Source organism: Lynx canadensis, chromosome D2 (assembly GCF_007474595.2).
Source record: "Lynx canadensis isolate LIC74 chromosome D2, mLynCan4.pri.v2, whole genome shotgun sequence".
Lineage (NCBI taxonomy): Eukaryota > Metazoa > Chordata > Mammalia > Carnivora > Felidae > Lynx > Lynx canadensis.
The window spans coordinates 41,082,465-41,105,202 of record NC_044313.2 but is presented as its reverse complement, the minus strand read 5'-3'; the positions used below and the strand labels follow the sequence as shown (position 1 = coordinate 41,105,202).

The 22,738-nt window shown below is 48.7% G+C and overlaps 1 protein-coding gene across 5 annotated transcripts in view; it reads right to left on the bottom strand.

Moving 5' to 3' along the window:
* ARHGAP22 (Rho GTPase activating protein 22) overlaps positions 1-22,738 on the bottom strand; it is a 175,238-nt gene that overhangs the window by 140,607 nt on the left and 11,893 nt on the right. The window contains exon 1 of one of the 5 annotated variants that reach the window (XM_030335613.1): positions 1,379-1,787. The exons of the other annotated variants lie outside the window; for them this stretch is intronic. Within the exon in view, the coding sequence (XP_030191473.1) occupies positions 1,379-1,412 (34 nt within the window). The 5' untranslated portion in view covers positions 1,413-1,787. Of the gene's footprint in view, positions 1-1,378; positions 1,788-22,738 lie in introns of those variants that run through there. 5 annotated transcript variants of the gene reach the window in all.

Below are 22,738 nucleotides of genomic sequence, written 5' to 3'. Positions count from 1 at the left end.
TATATCCAAAATGTTGTCATTTCAGCATGTACTCAATATAATCATTATTAAGATACTTTACATTCTTTTTTTTTTGCCAAGTCATCAAAATCGAGTGTGTGTTTTTCTCAATTTGGACTAGCCATATGTCAAAGGCTCAACAGCCACATCTGGCCAGTGGCTAGCACATTAGACAGGTGGGAGGACAGACTTAAGTTTTCTCAAAGTGCATGCATGGCCTGGCCCAACCCTTTAATTGGTCACTAGATTGCACTCCCACCCCTCAGCAGAGCCATGCACAGCCTGTTTTGCCCACCAGGGTCCACAGGTTATCATCCATTTGGAGCACCCCTTGGAAGAGTCCTGACAGTTGTGACCATGCTCTGTAAGGCCAGCCCATCCAGTAGTCATCTGTTAGAAGCTAATGAGATGGGTGTGTTGCCCATGAGTTCACGGGGGGCTGGAGGGTCCCTGTCACTCACACACACACATGGGGAGAGACACGCTGTTTCCAAGCTCCCCAGGCAGGTATTCGACCCACCTCCAAACCACCTGTCCTCATAGTCATTGCTCATAAGGGAGGCTCAGCCCTCCCCAAACACTGGCCACCTTTTCAGGCACATTCTATTTTCTTAAATGATAGATGTTCTCATCTAAAATGACACTCTGGCCAAGAAGTTGCTATCCCTAGGAAGATGCTGTTCCTAGCCCTGGGACTTGTCCTGAGTCTCCAGGCCACTCTGCAGGGACATGGGCTGGCTGGGGCAGTGGCCGAGTCCTGCAAGATCATCCCTGCAAGGTTCTCCAGACTGCCGTCTCTTACTTATCTCTAAGTTTCTGCCCTCACACCCTCATCTCCAGGCTGTGCAGCTTCCTAGGAATTCTCCCCATGGGACCTGCCTGAGGAATTGCTTCCTGCAGCCCAGCCCAGGTGGCTCCTTCAGGCTCTACAGAACACCCTCCCAGGCCACAGGAATGAGGGTTCTCACTTGGACCTGGCTGTCTCCAGAAACCAGGATATGGCCCTCCCTAGTGAGGGCCACTTTTGTCTTGGCTGCTAGGGCAAATCTTGAGTGTCCTGCATTTTTTAGTAAAGGAACAAAGTTTTCACCAACTTGTCACCTGGTCACTTTGAGCCACCCAGGAACTCAGCAGAACACAGAATACTGGATGAGGGCTGAACATTGACTGGGCACTAACATGGCTACTGCCCTTTTGCAGTCTCCGGTGTGACCCCCACAGACCCCAGGAGCCTCATTGGGAAGGCATGTCCGTCAGGAAGATGCCTTTGGAATGCCTGCCTCATCTGACTCCCAGTGTGGCAGCCGGCTAAGTGTCTGCACGTGTTAGCCAAGAGACACACATTGTGCCCAGATCCGCCCCAGGAAGTTGGACTTACCCCTCCTGGCTTGCCTGATCTTTGGGCTCAGCATATTTCAGAAGCCGCCAGGCCAGCGTCCTTGTGCCGATCATGCTGTCATCCACTTCCCTTTTCTCTTCCTCTTGCCCAGTTGCACCTCCTGCCCCGCTCGGGCCCCCATGGCTGCTTGGCTTTACCGGCGAAACTCCCTTGGCTCCCTCTCCTTTGCTCCCGACCGAAGGCTTGCCTTGGACTACGCGAACCTCAATGCATTATTTATCCATCCCAGAATTAATTCCCATCCAAGCGAACCATGAAAAGGCTCGGTAACGGCTGCTGATCACTCTCGGGGCCAGGGCGGGGCGGCCTGGCTGTCCCTCGGCCCCGGGGCGCACGCGGCACTGCTCATCCCGGAGCCGGCGCGTGGGGCTGGGCTCCCCGCGGGCGGACGGGCGGGGCGCGTCCGCGAGCTGGAAGGCGGTACAGCCGGGGCCCAGCCGCGGGCGGGTCGGACGGCTCCCGACGGATCCGCCCACTGCGCGGGGAGGGCCAGTCCAGCGCGCGCGCTGGCGGAGGGGAGAGGAGGCAGGGAATACCCGCCGAGGCCCGCCTGTCCTGCCTAGGTCCCCGGGGACAGCGCTCTTGGGGGGGGGGGGGGGAACGGGCAGGTCCGTCTAATGGGACCTGCTCCGCCTGATGTCTCCTGCAGGCGGTTTAGGAACTCAAGGTTCAACTGTGAAAGACAGGCGTGTCTTAGAAGGAGCTTGCAGCCTGGGCGGTGTTCACATCCTTACTGGATGGGCCCAGCAAGCAGAGGGATGCGTGTTAGGAATGTCTCTGCTGCCTTAACAAGGTGAGAGGAGTCAGGATGCACACGAAGTTCAGGGCCCGCACTTAGTAAGATCTCAAAAACTGTTCACTGAGTAGTGAATCTGCTAACTGTTTAATACTAACAACTGTAAAGAATGCATAGCGGGGCTTCTGGGGAGTTCAGCCTCAAGAGCCTCAAAAGTGCCCAAGAAATGCAGTCACACTAACAGCTATCATTTATTAGGTGCTTACTATGTGTCTGGCATTAGGCTGGTGCTTTCTATTCAATATGTCACATACTTCTCAAATTCTCCGAGGCAGGTGCTATTGTCGTGGCTTTGCAGATAAAGAAAATAAGGCACATAAATGTTAAACAACTTGCCCAAAGTCATACAATACAGTCAGGATGGGAATGTGAATCCAGGGCTGTGTGTCTACAGCTGATAGTTTTCTATGATGCCAGTCTCTCTAAATCCCTAAATTCCAACCAGTTCGTGTGAGCAGTTTTTGACTCGAGAGCCCTCAAGGAACTTGTTGGATGGTGAGGACCAGCCTTTGTGCCCCTTAAATGACCCCATGAGAGGTTAGGCATTTGTGCCTGGGGCTGGGTTTTTTGTTTTTTGTGTTTGTTTTTTAAGCCTGAGTGCTGTGTGGACCTTGTGTGGACCTTGTAACAGTTGAAGATGAGGGGTCTCAATGACGACCACTTTGCTTGGAACAGCCATGCTCCCTCCCTGATCCTCAGAGTGCCCCCATGTCTATTGAACCCCAAATGTCCTATTAATGTGGAATCAACTCTGGCACCTGGATGGGCAGAAGTTCTGGGGGCTAGGGGTCTACTGGGAGGCCCTGCAGCAATCCGTGCTAGAGAGGACAAGTCTGGCCTACAGAGAGGAGGAGAGGATTGCAGAGGTCAAGGACTCACCAGGATGTGGGAGGTCCAAAGGCCAGGTTGCAGGGAGAAAGCAGAGTGCCTGGAGACAAAGCTGTCTTACTCAGCAACAAGTCACTTTTTCTGGCCCTCGGCCACCCCTCAGAAGAGATGAATAAGTATTTTGATATAATATTCAAGGCTTTTCATGGTATTGCCCATGCCTTCGTCTGTGACCTATCTCCTGGGCATGCTACCACACACAGCCATGTGCACGTGCAGCCCGTGTGCCCCTGTGCCTTTGCACTAGCGTCTCCCTCTCTCTGGAGTGTGCTGTCTCATGGTTTCAGTTACACAAGCCTGATCATTCTGAGCAAGTTCCCTGTAAAACTCTCCCGATTCTACCACCAGCAGGAGCCATTAAACACTTCCCCAGGGCTCTTTTCTGTGTCTCACAGACTGCCCAACATCCCTCCGGCACTCCCAGCCCTGAGCCTCAGGCTGGACTCAGGCCACAAGCTCTATGAGGAATACTGGCTTGGGGGACAGATCCAAGAAACACCACTGAATGATGGAATTGCCCTCCTTTTCCTTTCAGACCAGGTAGAGGCCGGGTCAGGCTGGGACAGAGGCCACTGGGGAGCACTGGGGAGGATACAGATCTGGAAAATCTCATGTTGACATCAGGGTCACAGGGTGAGGTCCCGTGGTCAGTGACAACGTCTTGAGCAATCATGAAGCCCTGTGAGTAATGCAGCCTGGACCACGTCCTCCAAGCTAGAGGCACGAAAATGCCCCGAGGATTCAGTTTGGGTCCACTCACACTTGTTTTGGTTAAGAATCAACCCCCGGGTGCTTTTCCTGTGCAGCTGTTTCCCCCAATGACATTAAGTTGCTGGACTCACCCTCTTGATTTTCCTGGGATCAGTGTTGGATTCAGACAAAACCACAGAGGTTCTGGGCTCAAACCCAGAAGTAAAGCTGGGACCAGGGCAAGAGCTACTCTGGACTGTGCACCTGAGAATGATGGGGGACAGGGGTGGGATGGGGACAACGTAGCTCTTCCTTTTCTCTGCCCTCAGACCAAGTTCCCAGGACTCCTCTGGATGAGGGGATCCATAGAGTCCAGCTGGAAGGGACATTAGTGTCCCCTCCTTCTTGCTGTTTACACAAGCCTGTACCACAGGGCCCTAGGAGCCCCTAGGTCCCTCTGAGGCTTCAAGGAGGGAAGGTGGGATGAGGACAAGAATGGGGCAAGGGGATCTGCTGAACATGGTGACCTCTTGCATAAGTTTTTGTTTGAAGGAACAGACTACTCCCTGACTTACAGGCAGGAGACTGAGACCAAGGCAGAAAGATACAGGCCTCACATAGAAGTAGAGACAGAGAGATGGCCTCTTTCCCGTTGCCCTGCCCCTGCCCCAGTGGTCCTGGGTCTCCCTTCTCCAGTTCCCTGGCGTGCATCATTTCAGCATTTCTTAACGCTGCTGTGGGCCAGACTTGGCTAGGCGCTGAAGGGTGAGTGGAGAGGTTTGGGAGGGTAGAACTCTTCAAAGGCATCCGCTGGAATGCACACCTCTCGGTCAGGTGGTCACCCAACCCAGTGTCATTGACCAGAGCCAAGATGGCTTCACATCAGTGGTTCTCAACCTTGGCTGCATGTTGGGGAGCTTTGAAAACTAACACCTGTGTCCCATCTGCCATTGGGTCCTATATAGTCTGGCATGTAAACTGGTCACTGGGAGTTGTAAAAGCTCTTCTGGTGATCCAACATGTGACCAGGGTTGAGAACCACTACTTTAGGAGATAATTGCAGATCTGTGAGCTTGGGGACACCAGAGGCAGTCTTTGCCTGCTGTCATTCCAAGGGAGTCTTCTCAGGGAGGGACACATTTCGCCAATCTCCCACTCAGAAAATGGAAAGGGGCCTCTATCCCAAGTTTCACCGGGAGACTGCTCCATTCCACACAGAGCCACAGGTACTGTTGTATGGCCTGTGCACTGTATAACGGTGTCCAGTAGAGGGGGGAGTAGGACTGGGTTTGGGCTCTGCTGGCAAAGCTCTGTGTTCTAGCGCCATTCGAGGGATCTGCTGGCAGGAGGGTGAGCCTTTCTCTATTTTTTACCGAGATGTCATATGGATAGCAGAACCCTGCTCCCCTGTTCCGGAAGCTGTAGGGAGGACAGAGTGTGCTCTTCTGGAGGCAGAAGGAGAAAACACCGCGGTTGCATAGTCTGAGATGCCTGCGCAGCGGTCACCAGCACCAGTGTCCCCTGACTTCCTGCTTTTAGTGCTCTCTGTCCCTGTTGCCAGGAGGCTGACGCTGCAGCTCTCTGGCACGTCACTCCTGTCCATCCCAGTGGTGTGCTGGACCAGCTGGCCAGTAGCAAAAGCCAGTGAGAGCTGATAGCTAAGTTTTCAGGAATTTGGCAATTTTAACAGACATCATTAGAAATTACATGTTATAAGCTTAATTTTATAAACAGCGAACTAAATTATATTAAAAACAAAGGGAATACACACTCAACACACATCACTTCCTAATTATGTTCCCACATTTCAATAGTGTCTGCATTCTTAAGGTTATTTGCACCTTTTATAAATGCATGGTGAAAATACTATTGTGAGGGTCGATTTTGTATGTCATATAAATATATTATATATATTTAGATATGTTATAAATATGTTATAATACATTTTATATCTCTATCTATCTATCTATCTATCTATCATCTATCTATCTATCTACCTATCTATCTATATCTCCTGTTGGTTCTGATTCTATGAAGAACTCAATTGATCTATATATTGCAGGGCTACTCACATCTCTTGGCAACTCCTTGTCCAGCAATCACGCTGGTAGTTTGAAATTGGTGGTGGTGGGAGTATTTACATCAAGAAGATCAGTAAACGTTATCAATCAGGACTTAACATTGTTTCCTTCTAGGCAGCCGGTTGTTAGGTGTTTGCCAGCACACCTCTGACCATTTCCTCCCCTGCTGACTCCGTGCCCGCCGCCGCCTCGGCTGACGACTCTTTGTTGCGGGCAGAGAATGCTAGCTCTCCACCAGATCTGTTCTCCCCTCCTTCACGGGCATGCCCAGATACCCTCCATTTCCCAGCCTCCTTGCACTCGGTGTGACTGTGCCCTGGCCATTGTTTAGGAGAGGACGTGATGCGGCCGCCTCTAGTTGTGGCCCACAGGACTCCTTGCCCCAACACTCCTCCATGCTCGGCTCCCTTTTCTGGCGCCATCTTGGAAGTCCATGCAGGCGAAGGGAGAAGCCCTGTAGTCTGAGCCCTTGAACGGCTAGTGAGGCCAAGCCCCCACTGTCAACCTCGAAATATCTTGGATGGTTATGAAAGGGAGAGTCATTACCTAGTCGGTCCCCTTTGTTACTCTAGCTGAACTTCCCACCAGATATACCCTCTGGCTGCCCTTCTTTGCCTACCAGACTTGGATGTACCCTTTTGGACCCTGTTTCGGGGTCCCTTCCCTGCTCAGAGCCCCATGGTTAGAGTTCAGCACCTTTACTATCTCTCTCATTACCCATCCCTGAGGCCACAGGAACCTTCTAAAAGGCCTCTTGCCAGGGCTGATGAAGACCTTACCCATAATTTAAATATATAAAATTTAAATTACCCATAATTACTACCCAGGACCAACCCATAATTTAAAAATTAACCCATAATTTAAATATTATAACCCATAATTTAAATATAAACTATAAACAAAACTTAACAGTATGATGAATTTAAAGTATTCTTTCTAGATTTTTTAATTGCATGATCGTGTGGGATTCATCAAAGGTGAACTTTTCTGCCACTTTGGTGGCCTTGCCTTGCTGGTACTCTGAACGTATCCTTGGTTAGCCTGTGGGCACTTGGGTGTTGCAAGACTCACTGTCCCAGAGAGCAGGGCGTCTTGCGTGGCCCACTGTCCCTGGCCTCAGTCCTGTTGCCTTAGGCCCAATGTCTGCCTCTGTCCTTGGCCCAATGCCTCCTTCAGATGTTTAGCTTGGCTTTTAATTTCAGTCTTGGCCACACACTACAGCCCAGGCCCCCAGAATGGATCTAGAGCCCTGGACTCCTACTTTTCTGGGTCTTTGGTGCCCAAGGATCCTGGCCAGAGAATCAGGACAAAGACGCAGAATCCAGGACTGGGCATTGTAAAACCACCCAGGCACACCAGGCCAGAGTAAGAGGGTTGAGACCAGAACATGGAGGCTTGGCTTGGAAAGCCCCTCAGTTGTGACTTGCAGCCTGGGGCACGGTGTCTGGAGTCTTGTAGTCCTGGGGTCGGGACAGAGGGGGCCTAGGTGGCCGAGCGGGTTCAGACATCACAGCCTTCTGTTCCAACCTCCATTGTAGCACTTGTCCCACATTGCCTTCAACTTTGTAACAGCTAATGTCCAGGGGTGGGGGTGGGGGGGGCTGCTGTATGGGATGGATGAGTGAGTGGGATACCAGCTCTAGGGCAGGTGCTGAGATGAGAGTTTTATTGGGAATTAACACGTGTTCAGGAGTGGGGTGGGAAGGGAGTGTCAGAGTACCACGTCAGTGTCTCTGCCAGCACTCTGGGGAGCTCCAAAGTAGAAGGCCCAACAGAAGGGTCTGGCTTTGGGTGGAGGTGGTCAGGGCTGTGTACTGCCACTTTCCAGGGTCATTGGCTGAGGACCTTCTCGAGAAGAGAAGGCCACCGCTGCCTTGCATAGTCGTTGGCTGGGGGCCACCCAAGAACAGCATGAAGTTGGCTTGAAAGCTGAGGCTGACCCTAAAAGAGCTAAGAGCTAGTGGCTGTCAGCTGATCCCACTCCCCGCAGCGCTGATCCTGGACAGTGAGTCCTTTCTTGAAGGGGCTCTGAGCAGCTAAACTATGTCTACCACATGGGGTTTCTATGGAACTCAAAGGCCTCATTTTTAAGCCCCTGTAAATGTTGGGTTCAGACAAATACTACTCACTTAAGAATCTTTACTTGGCCAACTGTCTTCTGGGCTCGCCATTTAATTGGGAAGCTCTCAGACAGAGATTTTATTGAGCTGCTAAGTCTCATTGCGGGTATCTTAGAAGGGGAAGCTTCTATTAGAGAGTATGTGGAACTAACAGTGGGACAGCTTTGCTCTGAGTATGTGGTTTCCCCCCAGGGCACTACAGGCAGGGCAGGAAGGACCCCATCCCACAGGTCTGATACCTTGGGCCAGGCAGGATCCTGTGCTGAGCTCTTGCTTGTGGCAGAGGCTGAGAGGAAAAAAGAATTGTGACCTCAATAGTCCTGGAAATATGGTATACTGAGTCCGGGAAATATGGTATACCGACGTTCCAAAGAGCTGTCACACCCTTCCCCTGAAGCAGTGGGGTGGGGGGGGCACCCAGTGGCAGGACAAATGCCTACCCAAGCATCAGCCTGCCCAAGCCCAAATGGCAAAAACTGTCCTCACTTGGGTCCCTCAAGGAAGCAGGTCTGAAATGCTTTCCCCTCTCCAAAGAGTCAGATTTTAGAAAATGGTGACTCACCACTTTGGTCAGTTTCACATTATTGGAAAACAAGTCTTCTCCCTTGTGAAAACACCTGCTTGTTGTGGAAAGTCAGGGCTTGGGACAGATGGAAAGAATGGAAATTTCCCAGATGCCTTCTCTCTCAACTCACACCTCTCCGCAAGGTCAGGGCTCTCCCCTGCACAACAATCCCTGCCCCCTGCTCCTCTCCTCTGGGTAACCCAAGCCCTCCCCTTGGCACAGAACCTCCATCTGCTCTTCTAGACATTTGCCCTCCTTTTGCATCTTTAATCCCTCTTTCCCTCACTGGCTCTTTTCTCCAAGTTGACAAAATTACCCAAGACTCCCCTGCTCTCAAAATTATACCTTTTCTTCCCCTCATTTGTAATGATGGAATGGAACTTGTTTTGAGGCTGCAAAACATCTAGCCCCTTCCTATCATGGGGGAATCTCCCGCCATCTCCCTCTTTGAAAGCTGTAAGGAACGGATCTGCTGTGTCCCTGCAGGCAGTCAGATGTGGCCAGGTGACCTAGGCTCAGCCCATTAGATGCCCCTGCCTGGTTTTTGATCTAATCTTGAGTATCACAAAAAAGTCTGAGAGATGGTTAGAATGGACTTCCCAGTCCTAGCGGCAGTGACAATGTCCTGCTGCGACAATGGTGCTTTCCAGTATGGCGGAGATATCCTGCAGGGGTGTCTTGCTTACACTGTCCCACAAGAAGATAATCCTCGTGCTTCTTACTTTTAGGCCCTTTGGAGCCACCGAATCTTTCTTGTCCATTTTGTGAACCTAGTTCTCCAGCTCCCAAAAGATTTTGTAAATAAATCTCCAATATACTTCTGATAAATTCCCTCTTCTGGCTTTAGCTGGTTTCGGTTGCCTTTCAGTGACCTGCAACTCACAGAATTCTAGCTGATGCCCATGTCATGCCTCTCAGCCCATGTTTCCACCTTCCTCTCCTCTCTCACTTCCTAATCTTCCTGACTCAGCACAGATGGTGCATCTCCTCCGTATCCGTTCTCTCGCAGACGGTATTTCCTTCCTTATTTCCCCAATTATGTCACCATGCTAATCATCGCATGTCTCAGCCTGGAAACCACAGACTGTCCTTTCAAACCATGGCTGCAGTCTTCTGCAGCCTGTCGTCATGTGTCCTGGGTGAGGCTCTTGTGGGTTATGACTGACAGTAATCTCAGCTCACCCAGAAGGCACAGCTGAATGGGGTCTCTCCATTCCAAGACATACTTCTTTCTAGACTTTTTTCACCCTTATCTGTTTCAAAATCCAACTCCTGTCTGGGTGTACCCTTTGTTGGGTATCTGGTACACACATGCTACCTTACTTCAACCTGAAGTGGGTGATATATTTAACTGCAGTGCTGGGGAAAAACAAAACAAAACAAAACCTCTGTCAACCAAGAGTTCAATATCTGATGAAATTATTCTTCCAAAATGAAGGAGTGATGAACACATTCCCAAATAAACAAAGCTGAGACAGCTAACTGTTAGCAGACCTGCCCTACAAGAAACGTTGTGGGGATTCCTTCAGGCTGAAACGAAAGGACACTAGACAGTAACTCAAATCCACGTCAAGAAGTAAAGAACACCAGTAAAATATATAGGTAAATATTTAAGATAGGACTGATGTATTTTTCTTTGTAATTTCTCTTTTTTTCTTATCTGATTTAAAAGATAACTGCGTAAAACAATAATGAGAAATTCGTATTGATGAGCACACAGTGTATAAAGCACACAGTGTATGAAGGTGTAACACACACATAAGTACACGTGTGGGAATAGAGATATCTAAGAAAAGTTTTTGATACTTTGATAATACTTTTGATATACTTTTGAATACTTTTGATACTTTGATAATACTGTTGATATTAAGTTGGTATTAAATCAAACCAGATTGTCATAAATTAAGATGTAATCCCCAATGCGGCCTCTAATAAAATAACCCAAAAATACATAGTAAGAGAAACAACAAGGGAATTAAAAGAGTATGTCAGAAAATATCTATTTAACACAAAAGAAGTCAGTAATTAAAGATTTGAGGCACAAAGAAGATATGTGACACAGAAAAAAGTAGCAAAGTAGCAAAAGTGAATCCTTCTTTATCAGCGATAACATTAAATATAAATGGGTTAAGCTCTCCAATTAAAAGTCTGAAGTGAAAGGATGGATTAAATTTTTTTTTTTTTCAACGTTTATTTATTTTTGGGACAGAGAGAGACAGAGCATGAACGGGGGAGGGGCAGAGAGAGAGGGAGACACAGAATCGGAAACAGGCTCCAGGCTCCGAGCCATCAGCCCAGAGCCCGACGCGGGGCTCGAACTCACAGACCGCGAGATCGTGACCTGGCTGAAGTCGGACGCTTAACCGACTGCGCCACCCAGGCGCCCCGAAAGGATGGATTAAAAAGACATCAACCATATGCTGTCTAAAGAGACTTATAGTAGCCCTCTTTATCCATGGGGGATATGCTCCAAGACCCCCAGTGGATGCCTGTATCCACATAGTACCAAACCCTATATGTACTATGTTTTCTCCTATACATACATACCTATGATAAAGTAGGCACAATAAGAGAGTAACAACAACTAATAATCAAATAAAACAATTATAACAACATACTATAATGAAAGTTATATGAAGGTGGTCTCTCTCCCTCTCAAAATATCCTGTTAGACTGTATTTACCTTTCTTCTTGTGATGATGTGAGATGATAAAATACCTTTGCAATGAGATGGAATGAGGTGAATGACATAGGCAATGTGACATAAGGTTTGGCGACTATTGTCCTTCTAATGATATATCAGAAGGAAGATCATCTTCCAGACCACGGTTGACCGCAGGTAACTGACCCTGGGGAAACTGAAACCACAGGTAAGGAGGGGCTATTGTCCTTTAGATTCAAAGACACATATAGGTTTAAAGGAAAAGGATTGAAAAAGATATCCTGCACAAACAGTAACCAAAGGAGAGCTGGAGTGGAGTACTAAATTCAGACAAAATATACTTTAAGACAAAAATTATGACAAGGGAGAAAGAAGGTCAATATATATTAATAAAAGAGCCGATAAATCAAGAAGAAGTAACAATTGTAAACATATATTCACCTAACAATAGAACACCAAAGTTCAGGAAGCAAAAATAAACTCATGAGAGAAATAGTGCAAAAACAGTAGTTGCAAACTTTAATATCCCACTTACAGTCATGGATAGAACAGCAATGAGGAACACAGGACTGAGGACTTGAACAACACTGCAAACCACCTAGACCTAACAGACGTTTGTAGAATACTTTGCCCAAGAACAGCAGAATACACATTCTTCGCAAGTGCACATGGAACACATTCCAGGACAGACCAAATGCTAGACCACATAACAAGTCTCAATAGATTTAAAAGGATATCTGCTCTCACTGCTTCTAGCCCACAGTGTGCTGGAGATTCTAGTCAAGGCAGTTAGGGAAGAAAAAGAAAGAAAAGCATCCAGATTAGGAAAGAAGAAGTGAAACTCTCTCTGTTCACAGATGACATGATCGTGCACACAGAAAATTTTATGGAATTTACTAAAAAACTATTAGAATTAATAAATGAGATCGGCAAGATTGAAGGGTAACAGGGTCAACATACAAAAATTAATTGTATTTTTACACACTCGCTATGAACAATCTGAAAATGAACTCATAAAAGAAAATGATTCCATTCACAATAGCATCAAATAGAACAAAATATACAGGGATAAATCCAGTATGACAAGTGCAACACTTATTGTCAGAAAACTAGAAAACACCATTGAGAAGAATTCAGCTGAAAAGATCTAAATAAATGGAAAAATATCATATGTTCACTAGTTGTAAGATTTAACATTAAGATGGCAATACTCCCCAAAATGGTCTACAGATGTGACACAATCCCAGATGACTCTTTTGTAGAGATTGACAAGCTGATTCTAAAATTTATATGGAATTGCAAGGCACCCAGAATAGTCCAAACATGTAACCTGGGCATCAAGCCCCAGCACAGTGGTTATTTTGGTCATAGCACAGGGAGGTGCCTCGTCATGGATGTTGACTTCAACGTTAAAGTTAGTTCTAAATGTCTTTGTTGACGGGTAGAGGGGGGGCTCCCTACTTTGTACCCTAACCACTTTGTCCCCTACCTCTGTGGGGGAAGCAACACTCCTTGTCTCTACCACAGCTTCTGGGTTCATCCATCTTCCCACCTGAGAGGCCAGCTCATCCCACAGCATGGCTCCCAGCCGGTGCATGGTGGCTCCCTTGCGAGTACTGGAGGCTAAGAATTGAGCAGGAGGATTGGAATGATCTAGGCAAGAGATGTTTAAGGCTCCAAATGAAGTAAAATGGAAATGATTGCTGTGGCCAGGTGAAAACAGCCTTCACAGTGGGAAGTCAAGAGGATGAAGAGCAAGAGAACTGAGTCTGACTCCTGGCTCCACCAGCCTTGATCTGAATTACTCTGAGCGAGTCCCTTACCTTTTCTGTACCTGTTCCTTCTTCCATCAAATGGAGATGTTAATTTCTTTTCTACCGTTGCAAACAGGCACTCCTAAGGTAGGAAGGCTGCGTATGTGGGAGCTCTTTGCAAACTGTCAAACGCTATATAAGGACACGTTACCAGAGTGTGTATAAGCATCCGACTCTGTGTCATGATGCGCAAGAACCAGCTGTGCACTGACAACCCAATAAACTCTGTGAAGAACATTCCTGGCTCATTCTTTCCCAACATTTTGGCCCAGAGAGCTGTATCCTCATACCGGGAGGTAATGGATATTCCTGCAATATTACATAACCTCAGGAATAGCTGTAATGAAGTTTACGTTCTTACCCATGCAGGTAACGCTTACTTGCACTGACCATTAAAAGAATGGGGCGCCTGGGTGGCGCAGTCGGTTAAGCGTCCGACTTCAGCCAGGTCACGATCTCGCAGTCCGTGAGTTTGAGCCCCGCGTCAGGCTCTGGGCTGATGGCTCAGAGCCTGGAGCCTGTTTCCGATTCTGTGTCTCCCTCTCTCTCTGCCCCTCCCCCATTCATGCTCTGTCTCTCTCTGTCCCAAAAATAAAATAAACGTTGAAAAAAAAAAAAAAAAAAAAAGAGTTTGCTTGCTAGCTTGTCGTTTACTTTGACCTCTCTGTAAGTCTTGTGTTTTGGTAAAGAATTTCAAGCTTTTCCAAATGTGGCTTCTCTGTTTACAGCTCTGTGTTACTCAGCAGGCAGTCTCTTGATGTAAATACAACAGGGAGAGGAGGGGGGAGGTGATTTCAGAGGAAGTGAGATGGCGGGTACACTCGCCATGCCCGTGGCGAACAGCATGCAACCGCTACAGCTCGGCACACACCGAATACCAGTGCCGAGGGCTCATGGCCCCCATCCACCCTCTGCGGACCCAGTGTTCCGATGAGCTTCTATCACCCGATCAGCTTTTTTTTCTTTCTTGGTTTCTGTTTGCTGGGTGATGGGAGGTGATGTGGTTGAACAGACAGAGCCTGGGTTTTGGGATCAAAATCTGGCCCCACCACGCTCTGGCGAGTGGACTGAATAAGCCATTTCATCTCTCGGTACCTCAGTCACCTCGGCTGCGAAATGGGGCAGCAACTGCCACCTCCCAGGGTGGCGATGGAGATTAAATGAGATCAGGATTTAAAGCAGGTAGCATACGCTCGGTACATATTTGACCCCCACAAAATGTAGGTGTGTGGCCTCCTGTATGCCAGTTACTACACAGGTAACTGGAGAAGCAGGGCTACAGCTTTTAGGAGACTATAATCTAGTGAGAGGGGAAGGCAGACATATGAAACTGCCAGTCCTCATACCTGCTCACACGCACAAACGCTCACATGCACACACATGCATATACTTACACACACACACACACACACACACTTGCACACATGCCTACACTCATGTGTGCGCATGTTATACTCACATACATGCACGTGCAAACACATGATAAACTCGTATACACGCATGCACACTCATGATACACACTCACACTCTTACGTACACGCCTCACACCCACACTCACACACACACATTCTGTCCCAAGCACATGATCACGCTGAGGTTCAGACACAGTCTCACACTTCCCGCCTACGTGTGCATGTGTATGTGCAGACTGGCGCACGCCCACAGGTTCCCCCTCACACACATGTGTGCTCACCGTCATGAAGCCACATGTTGTGACTGCCCCGGAAAACACTCGAGCCCTGCTGTCCAGGAGCCCCACTCCTCTGCCACCATCCGTTGCTGCCCAACGTGGAGATCTGTGCTGACTTGGGGGTAGGCTCGTCACCACCAATGTGTGGCATGTCTCTCTGCCCCTTCCTCATGCACAATGTTTACTCTCAGAATATACTGACTCTGCTCGATAACATATCAGCCCCCTTTCTAAGAGCAAAAGCCTCCGGTCCTGAGGTAGTTACTTGCAAAATGTGCTCCTGTGGGCCCCATCAGGGATCACAGGCCTGCGGACCTAGCCTGGACACCTCTGGGGACTTCCTGGTTCTGCCTGGTCCTCCTACTATGAGCTCTGCCTTCCCCTCCTGCCTTCAAACGGCCTGCCATGGACCATCTGGGCCTTGGACCAAGGGGCCTTACGAGTCTTTGCTGCTCTCCATCTCCCCCAACTGGTCACCCAGAGCTCTGGCCAGAACAGCCTGGCATCTGCCTCTGTGTAGCAATGTGAGGGAAAGCAGCATGGTAGCAGTTTTGATTAGCTCTGTGAGCATGTCTTAAGTTTCCTTCTGGGTTCTTCCAGAAACCACATCATCCCTTGTCTGGCTTTGTGTCTCCAGAGACCTTAATAACTATTTATCGAATGAACGATTGAGCCATCTAGGGCAAATCTGCAACGGAACCTTGGTTGAAGGTTGGGATTGGTTGTGGAGAGAGGGGTGTATCACTTTTGCCCCAAACACATTAAAGTGGACTGAACAACAGACAGCCCACCAGGCCCCTTGTTGTCTGGGTCAGGGGACACCTCTATCACTTGAGAACTCTTTGGAGCAAAAGAGTGGCCCTGCTGCTAAAGGAATCTGGTCTCATCACCAAGTTCCTGGTTCAGAGGAGCCCCGGTCCAGTCTCCAGGGGGAGGGGGAGCCTGGGTTAACACAGAAACTGCCACAGCCAGAATGTTTTGGAAGGCACATCCCGAAAAAAGGAACCTGGTTGCTCTCACATTTCTTAAGAGGAAGTCAAGTCAATCACAAAATACCACTTCCTGAAATGACTAGTGGTTGGAGTGTATTCTCGGTGTGAAATGAATTTCCCTAATTTGGGGTAGGCATGTGTATTTCTGGTTGTTCTTCTTGAATCAGCCTCTGCAGTCACACTTGCCTTCTGGTGCCAGGTTGGCCACTGGTGAGGGGTGTGGCCCTGGACAGATGAGTTAATCTCTCCATGCCTGTTTCCTCTTCTTCAAAATGGGGACATGAATACCAGCCAGGACTGTCGAGAGGATTGAATAAGAGCATTTATGCGCATCTCTTTGGACAACCCAGGAAAACTTTGATGTTAAGTACCTGGTCTCTGAACTTGAGTCCCTATCCCAATGTTCTGAGTCCCATGCAGTTGAGGTCTTTTCCCTCTACAGATAACCTTTCTCTTGTGGAAAAAACGCAGGAATTGGACTAGATAACTTCGATGGCATCTTTCAGATCTGAGAGAACATGTTGGGTCAACAAAAAGGTAGCCATTTTGAGCCAACTCCAAGAAAGATTAAGTTCTCATGTTGCCAAAAGAGAAGCACGTTGAGCAGTTTGGTCAGGGTGAAAGGATTCTACCGCATTCTAACCCTAATGGGAGGCCTGGCTCCTGATAACAATGTTGCTTCCCGGGGCGCCTGGTGGCTCAGTTGGTTAAGTGTCTGACCCTTGATTTCAGCTCAGGTCATGATCTCAGGGTTCACTGACAGTGCAGAGCCTGCCTGGGATTCTCTCTCTCCCTCTCTCTCTGTCCTTCCCCTGCTTGTGTTTCCTCTCTCTCTCTCTCTCTCTCTCTCAAAATAAATAAATAAATAAATAAACAAACAAACATCAAAAACTTACAAAAAAAGTGTTGCTTCTCTGTAAATAAGGTTGATTCAAACTAATTTGGATGTAAACTTGGATGTAATTTGGATGTAAAAAAGTAAACAACAAAATTAAAAAAATAAATAAGGTTGATTCTCAGGTAATCACACCTGAGCCATTGTGTTGAGAGGAGTGTAGGAGAAATATCCACACAAAGCACAGGATGTTTTGTGACCATCATGCTCTTCTGGTATCTGGTCACCAGAGGTCTTTTAGAAGGAGTCAGTCCAGGGAGGCCTTAGGGGTCATGGAAATTACTTAGACTTTAGGTCCAGGAGACCTGAGTTCAAATTCATCGCCATGCCAATGGGTCGCTCTGGGAACTGGGATCAGTGGCTTGTGTTCGCTGAGCCTCAGCTCCCTCGTATGTAAAACAGGGACAACAGGGCTGTGGGGAAGTTAGACGACACAGAGGAAGTCCTGCGAACGAGCCCCTTCTCCATGACTCACCCCTTCAAAGCAGGGATGAACATGTTATGATCAAATCACATTTATGAGCTCACACGGTGGAGCAGGGTCTGCCAGCGTGAACTTTGGTGGAGCTGAGGGCTGGGCTGTGGCCTAACGGAGGTCGTGCAGGGAGTCTGGGTGGGGCTGAGATCGAAGTCCAGGTCCATCTGTCTCTGGGACTTACATCCTCATCATAACTCAACACTGCCACCAGGGCACGTTGCAGTGCATGAAATGGCTTCAGAAATACGCACTTGCTATTTGCAATATGCTCAAGTTAAGGGCCATTCCTTCCGGTGCTGTTAGTTTGCATTTCCACTGTGAAGTGCTTTCCTAACTTTCCTTCGGCTTAAAGATGGCTGATTTTAGCAGGAATTAGACCAGATGGTGCTCACATTGCCTTTTCTTGCAAAGGAGGGGGCTCCCTCTGCACGCGCACTCGCCCAGGAAGGCTTTGCTGGGCCTTCCTTCTGGCTCAGGCCAGACAGGGGAGAGAAGTTCTCGTTGTGCCTCAGCTTCAAGGCTCCCAGGAGGTAGTCTCTGCTCTACACCTAACCGCACTCAGCCACCCAGGGTCCTAGCAAAGGAGAGGATTTATACGTGCACAGCATGTCACCTAAAACAGAAAGTGCTTCCCCAAATGCTAGGCTTACCTCTAGGAAATCTAGCCTCAGGAGAGACCCAGGAAAATGAGCATCCAATACTTAGAAGCAACCATGTCCCTCCTGTGGTAGATTGATTGCAAACATCTCCCAAATTCCTCAGCCCTCTCTGTATCCGTGAGAGACACGTGGCTCCATCACCCCCGATTTTTCCCTAGCGGATAGCCAGCAACCACCACAAAAGTGAGCGAGGCCATCCTTAACCAGCACCCCCACCATGGACTCCCCAGCCCCTGAGCACAGAAGACTGTGAAGGCCAGGAGAGCTTGACCCATCAGCAAGAATAATTGCTTACTCTTCGAAGCTACTGAGTTTTATTGTTTGTTATACTGCAACAGCTAACCCCTCCTGCCCCCAAATTGCACCCAGTTCTAACACAGACTGTCCAACTAGGTCTGCTTGGTTCTGAACTTCTTATGCCTTGATTCCAGCCCAGGAGTCCTGACAGAGTGTTGGTGAGAAACAGGCTGGGTTTGAATCCTGACATCCCTACCCTCACCCACCAAGTCTTAGCCTCTCAGATCCTCCTTGGGATGAACGGATCCTCCTTGGGATGATCCTCCTTGGGATGAGCAGCCCTCAGTGCTATTATGAAGACTTGGGAAGAAACAGATGAAGCTTAACATTGAGTACATTTTCTGTTTTTTTTTTTTAATTTTTTTAAATGCTTATTTATTATTGAGAGACAGGGAGAGACAGAGAGTGAGCAGGGGAGGGGCAGAGAGAGAGGGAGCTGTAGAATCTGAAGCAGGTTCCAGGCTCTGAGCTGTCAGCACAGGCCCTGACCTGAGTCTCGAACCCATGAACCATGAGATCACGACCTGAGCGGAAGTTGGACGCTTAACTGACTGAGCCACCCAGGCGCCCCAACATTGAGTACATTTTCAATAAATGGTAGCTGCTGGGAAGTGTTCAAAGTTGATCTCAGTCACCGGTGGCCAATGATTTGGTCAATCGTGTCTATGTCATAAAACCTCCATGAAATCTGCCCCCCCCCCCCGCCCCGGCCAATGACAAAGTTCACAGAGCTTCTGGCTTGGAGATGCTGGGATGGTGGCACGCCCGGAGAGGACATGGTTGCTCCAGGTGTCCCCCACCTTCACCCCATACCTTGGCTATGCATCTCTTCCCGTTGGGCTGCCCCTCAATTGTACCTTTTACAACAAACCAGTAACAGTAAGCCAAGTATTTTCGTGAGTTCTCTGAGCCATTTGAGTAATCATCAAAACTGAGAAGGGGCTCATGCGAATCCCTGAATTCATAGTCAAGCTGGACAGAAGTGCCTGGACAAGCCATTTGCAACTAGTGTCTGAAGTGGGGGCAGTTTTGTGGGACTGAGTCCTTAGCCTGCGGGATCTGTGCTAATTCTGGACAGCTAGTGTCAGAATTGAGTTGAGTTGAATTGAATTGAATTGAACTGAATTGAATTGTTTTGATACCCAGTTGGTGTCAGAGAATCAGAGAGGGTAAGACAGATATCCAAGGCCGTTTTCCTTCCTCTAGATGTGAACCCTCAAGGCCAGGGCCTGTCACATTCTCTCCTGGGCCTATGCCCAGGACAGGGTTTGGGAGAGGGCAAAGAACCAGACATAGGGCAGGGGCTCTGGTCTATCCCAGGGCAGGGCAGTGGAGAGCATCTCAGGTCTGTGTCCATGGCATTTTTCTCCTCTCCTCACATTTTCAATTTTGGATATCAATCTCTGCCAATATCCCAAGGGACTTACAAGATCCCAAATCTGTAATTCTGCACATACAGTGTAAGAACCCCCTGGCGGGGCTGGGCATTTGGGACCTGCTGACAGTGTACAAGGCTGAAGAGGTGCAGGAGGCTTCATTCAGGGCATGCTCTACGGTCTGGGCCTGGGGTTGGCCCAGCCTGGGAGAAGGATATGTCTGTCATTTGCAGAAAGGTACTGTCTAGCCTCAGGGCCCTGGCCCTATACTGTGTGTTGCCTGGAGCATCAATCCCAAGGCAAAGGCTTGAACACAGTACTCCATGATTCAAAGAAAGGGGCAATGACCAGAGGACGCAGCTGGGGACTGACATCAGGCCCATTTCTCCTGCTTGCAGTGGGCATGTGAATCTGGCCTGACCTCTCTGTTCAGGATGGCCCTCAATGCACTCATATATGCACGCATACGTGTCCCAGCCATGCACTCATACAGTCTCAGAGCCAGCCCTGACAGCAAGGCGACGCCGTCCCCAGTTACCATTTGCTGAGCACGTACCATGCACCAAGCCCTGATATTATGGTTCACACATATTACCCTCCAAAGATGTTTAATTCCTGTTTTAGGAGGAAAGAAAGGCCCGGAGGTGGTAAATATGTGTTCAAGGCCACCAGCGAGCAGGGGCTAAGCTGCTATCTCAACCCCAGCCTGCTGAGGTATCTAACACCAGGTGGCTCTGTCCCTTTCTAGGGCCAAGGACTAGGCACAGGAGTCTTGCCAGATGGTACCTATGTGATGGAGCTGACTGCTTATTCTGTTGGCTCCACCCTCCACCCCTGGGGTCTCCAAACCACAGAGAGGCCCAGAAATCTGCTTTCAAGGCCTCTGATTCCTCGTGGTGACCCCTGTTAGCAAACTGAAAGGATAAAGACTTCCAGAAGTCGTCAAATCACGGACTCAGTAATATCAGTTAAAGCATATTCATAACCAACAGGAATTCATCACAGAATGGGCTTAAACCCCTTCTCATTCTCCATGCAGCCCCCGAGTTACTTTCTTTGGTACAGGTAAGAGGTGGGGACAACAGTCATATGTCTCGCAGGGGAGGGACAGAGCTCACGTTGCCATCCATCAACCCCGGGGAGTGTGAGTGGAGAGAGGAATGCCACCCTCCAGAGGCAGCTGTGGCCCAATGACCGGACTCAGGGAGGAGCACACCGCACAGCCCTGACCCAGCACATCGGCCCCTGGGCGTGTATCCTTCAAATTCGTCACCTTGTAGAGAAAAGTGCATTCATGGCCTAGTTTATACCAGTGGGAATCTAGAGATGGCCTGTAGTGGGTTCTGCTATGCAACCCAGACGCCCCGAGGACTGATAGGCAGCCCTCAGCCTCTCCCTGTGGTGGAGATTTCCTCACCGCCTACCTAAGGTACCTCCCTTCCTGGGGGCAGCCGCCTCTGATGGCTGCTCAGTGTGGGTATGAAGGCCTGGCCTTCTCACCCCAAGTGAGCACAGAGCTTGAGGTCTACCCCAGCCTCAGCTGGGTGGGCAGCTGACTGACGCCCTGTTGTACCTATGTCACAATCCAGCCTCCCCCTCAGCTCGGTCCTGCTTGCTGACTCCCCGCAGCCTTGGTCCAGTGAACTTCCTCCATGCTGATCCCTACCTCAGAGCCACTGGACATAACTCATGGTATAGTCATAAAGTCCTTAATATACTCATTGGAGTTATTTTACATCCCCCGCCTTACTTTTTATTTATTTATTTTTTAATGTTTATTTTTGAGAGAGACAGAGAGAGACACAGAGCATGAGAGGGGGAGGGGCAGAGAGAAAGAGGGAGACCCAGAATCTGAAGCAGGCTCCAGGCGCTGAGCTGTCAGCCCAGAGCCCGATGCAGGGCTCGAACCCACGAACTGTGAGATCGTGACCTGAGCTGAAGCCGGACGCTTAGCAACTGAGTCACCCAGGTGCCCCCAAATCCCCTTCCTGACAATTCCAAAATCTCTGCCGTGGCTGAGTCTGATTCCGATACTTGGCTAGAGCTGCCTGGGGCTGGGTATTTACTTTCTCTAGGTCAGTTAGGCTCTGATAACACCCCATCGGGTTGGGCTCTGATTGACTAGTTTCTTCTGAGGTCAGGCCTTGTTAAGAACAGAGCACTCTCCTGGGGCACCTGGGTGGGCTCAGTGGGTTGAGTGTCTGACTCTTGGTTTCGGGTCAGGTTATGATCTCACAGTTTGTGAGTTCGAGCCCCATATTGGACCCTGCACTGATGGCACGGAGCCTGCTTGGGATTCTCTCTCTCTTTCCCTCTCTCTCGGTTCCTCCCCCACTTGTGTTCTCTCTCAAAATAAACAAATAAACTTTAAAAAAACAAAAAGAACAGAGCACTCTGGTGTATTTCAAAAATGGTTCCTTTTCCTCTCCTCCCGCTGACATTTACTGTGGGAACCTGGTCAAACTCTTGGTGGTAAATCTCAAGATACTGTGGGACTCTCCTAATGATTGGGTTTCCCCTGGAGCTCTTAACTCTCAGTTATCCACACCGAACCTCCAGCAATTCGTCAGTTACACTGCAGGTTTTGCTTCGCTGGCCCTGGTTCCCAGGGCGGCTTCCTATTACATGTGAATCCCTGCTGTAGCAAGTGGTGACTCCCTGTGCTTGCCTGTCTGTCCCCAATCTTGGAGGTAGTGGTTTGCCCTGTGTCCTCCCTTCTCTTATGGATCCTAGAAGCGTTGCTGATTTTTCAATGTTTAGCTGGTACCTGGTCTTAGGACAGAGTGGTGACTTCCAAGCTCCTTACATATGCAACCATCTAATACTTATTTATTTATTATTTATTTATTTATTTAGTTTATCTCTTTAGGCTTTTTTTTTTCTTACTTTTTTAGCATGCTTTGTAATTTTTGGTTGGAAGCCATACCTAATGTATTGAGCAACAGAAACTGAAGTAAATAGATCTTAGTTCGAGGTTTTATGTTAACTTGGCTGGGCGCTGTGCTGTGATTAACGTTTATCATATCTTTAGGTGCCAGAGGCTTCCATTTTTCTAGCTTCCTTATTTTCTTTTCTTCTCTACTGTCTTTAGGTTTCCCTAAGAACTCCTTCCTAAATAGATCCTGTGTCTTACGGCTCTTTCAGTTGCGACACGTGGCTATACTTGAGCCCTGCTGATGTGTTGGGAAGGTGTGAGGAGGAGAAGCATTTTATAATCTTGTCTAATCATCAGTCTTTTTGTGGGCCTGAGTCCCTGGGCTATGACCCTCAGAACTATTAAATAGGCCACTCTTCCCCTCACCCCCGGTGAGAGGGAAGTCTAGAGGAAGCTGGAGT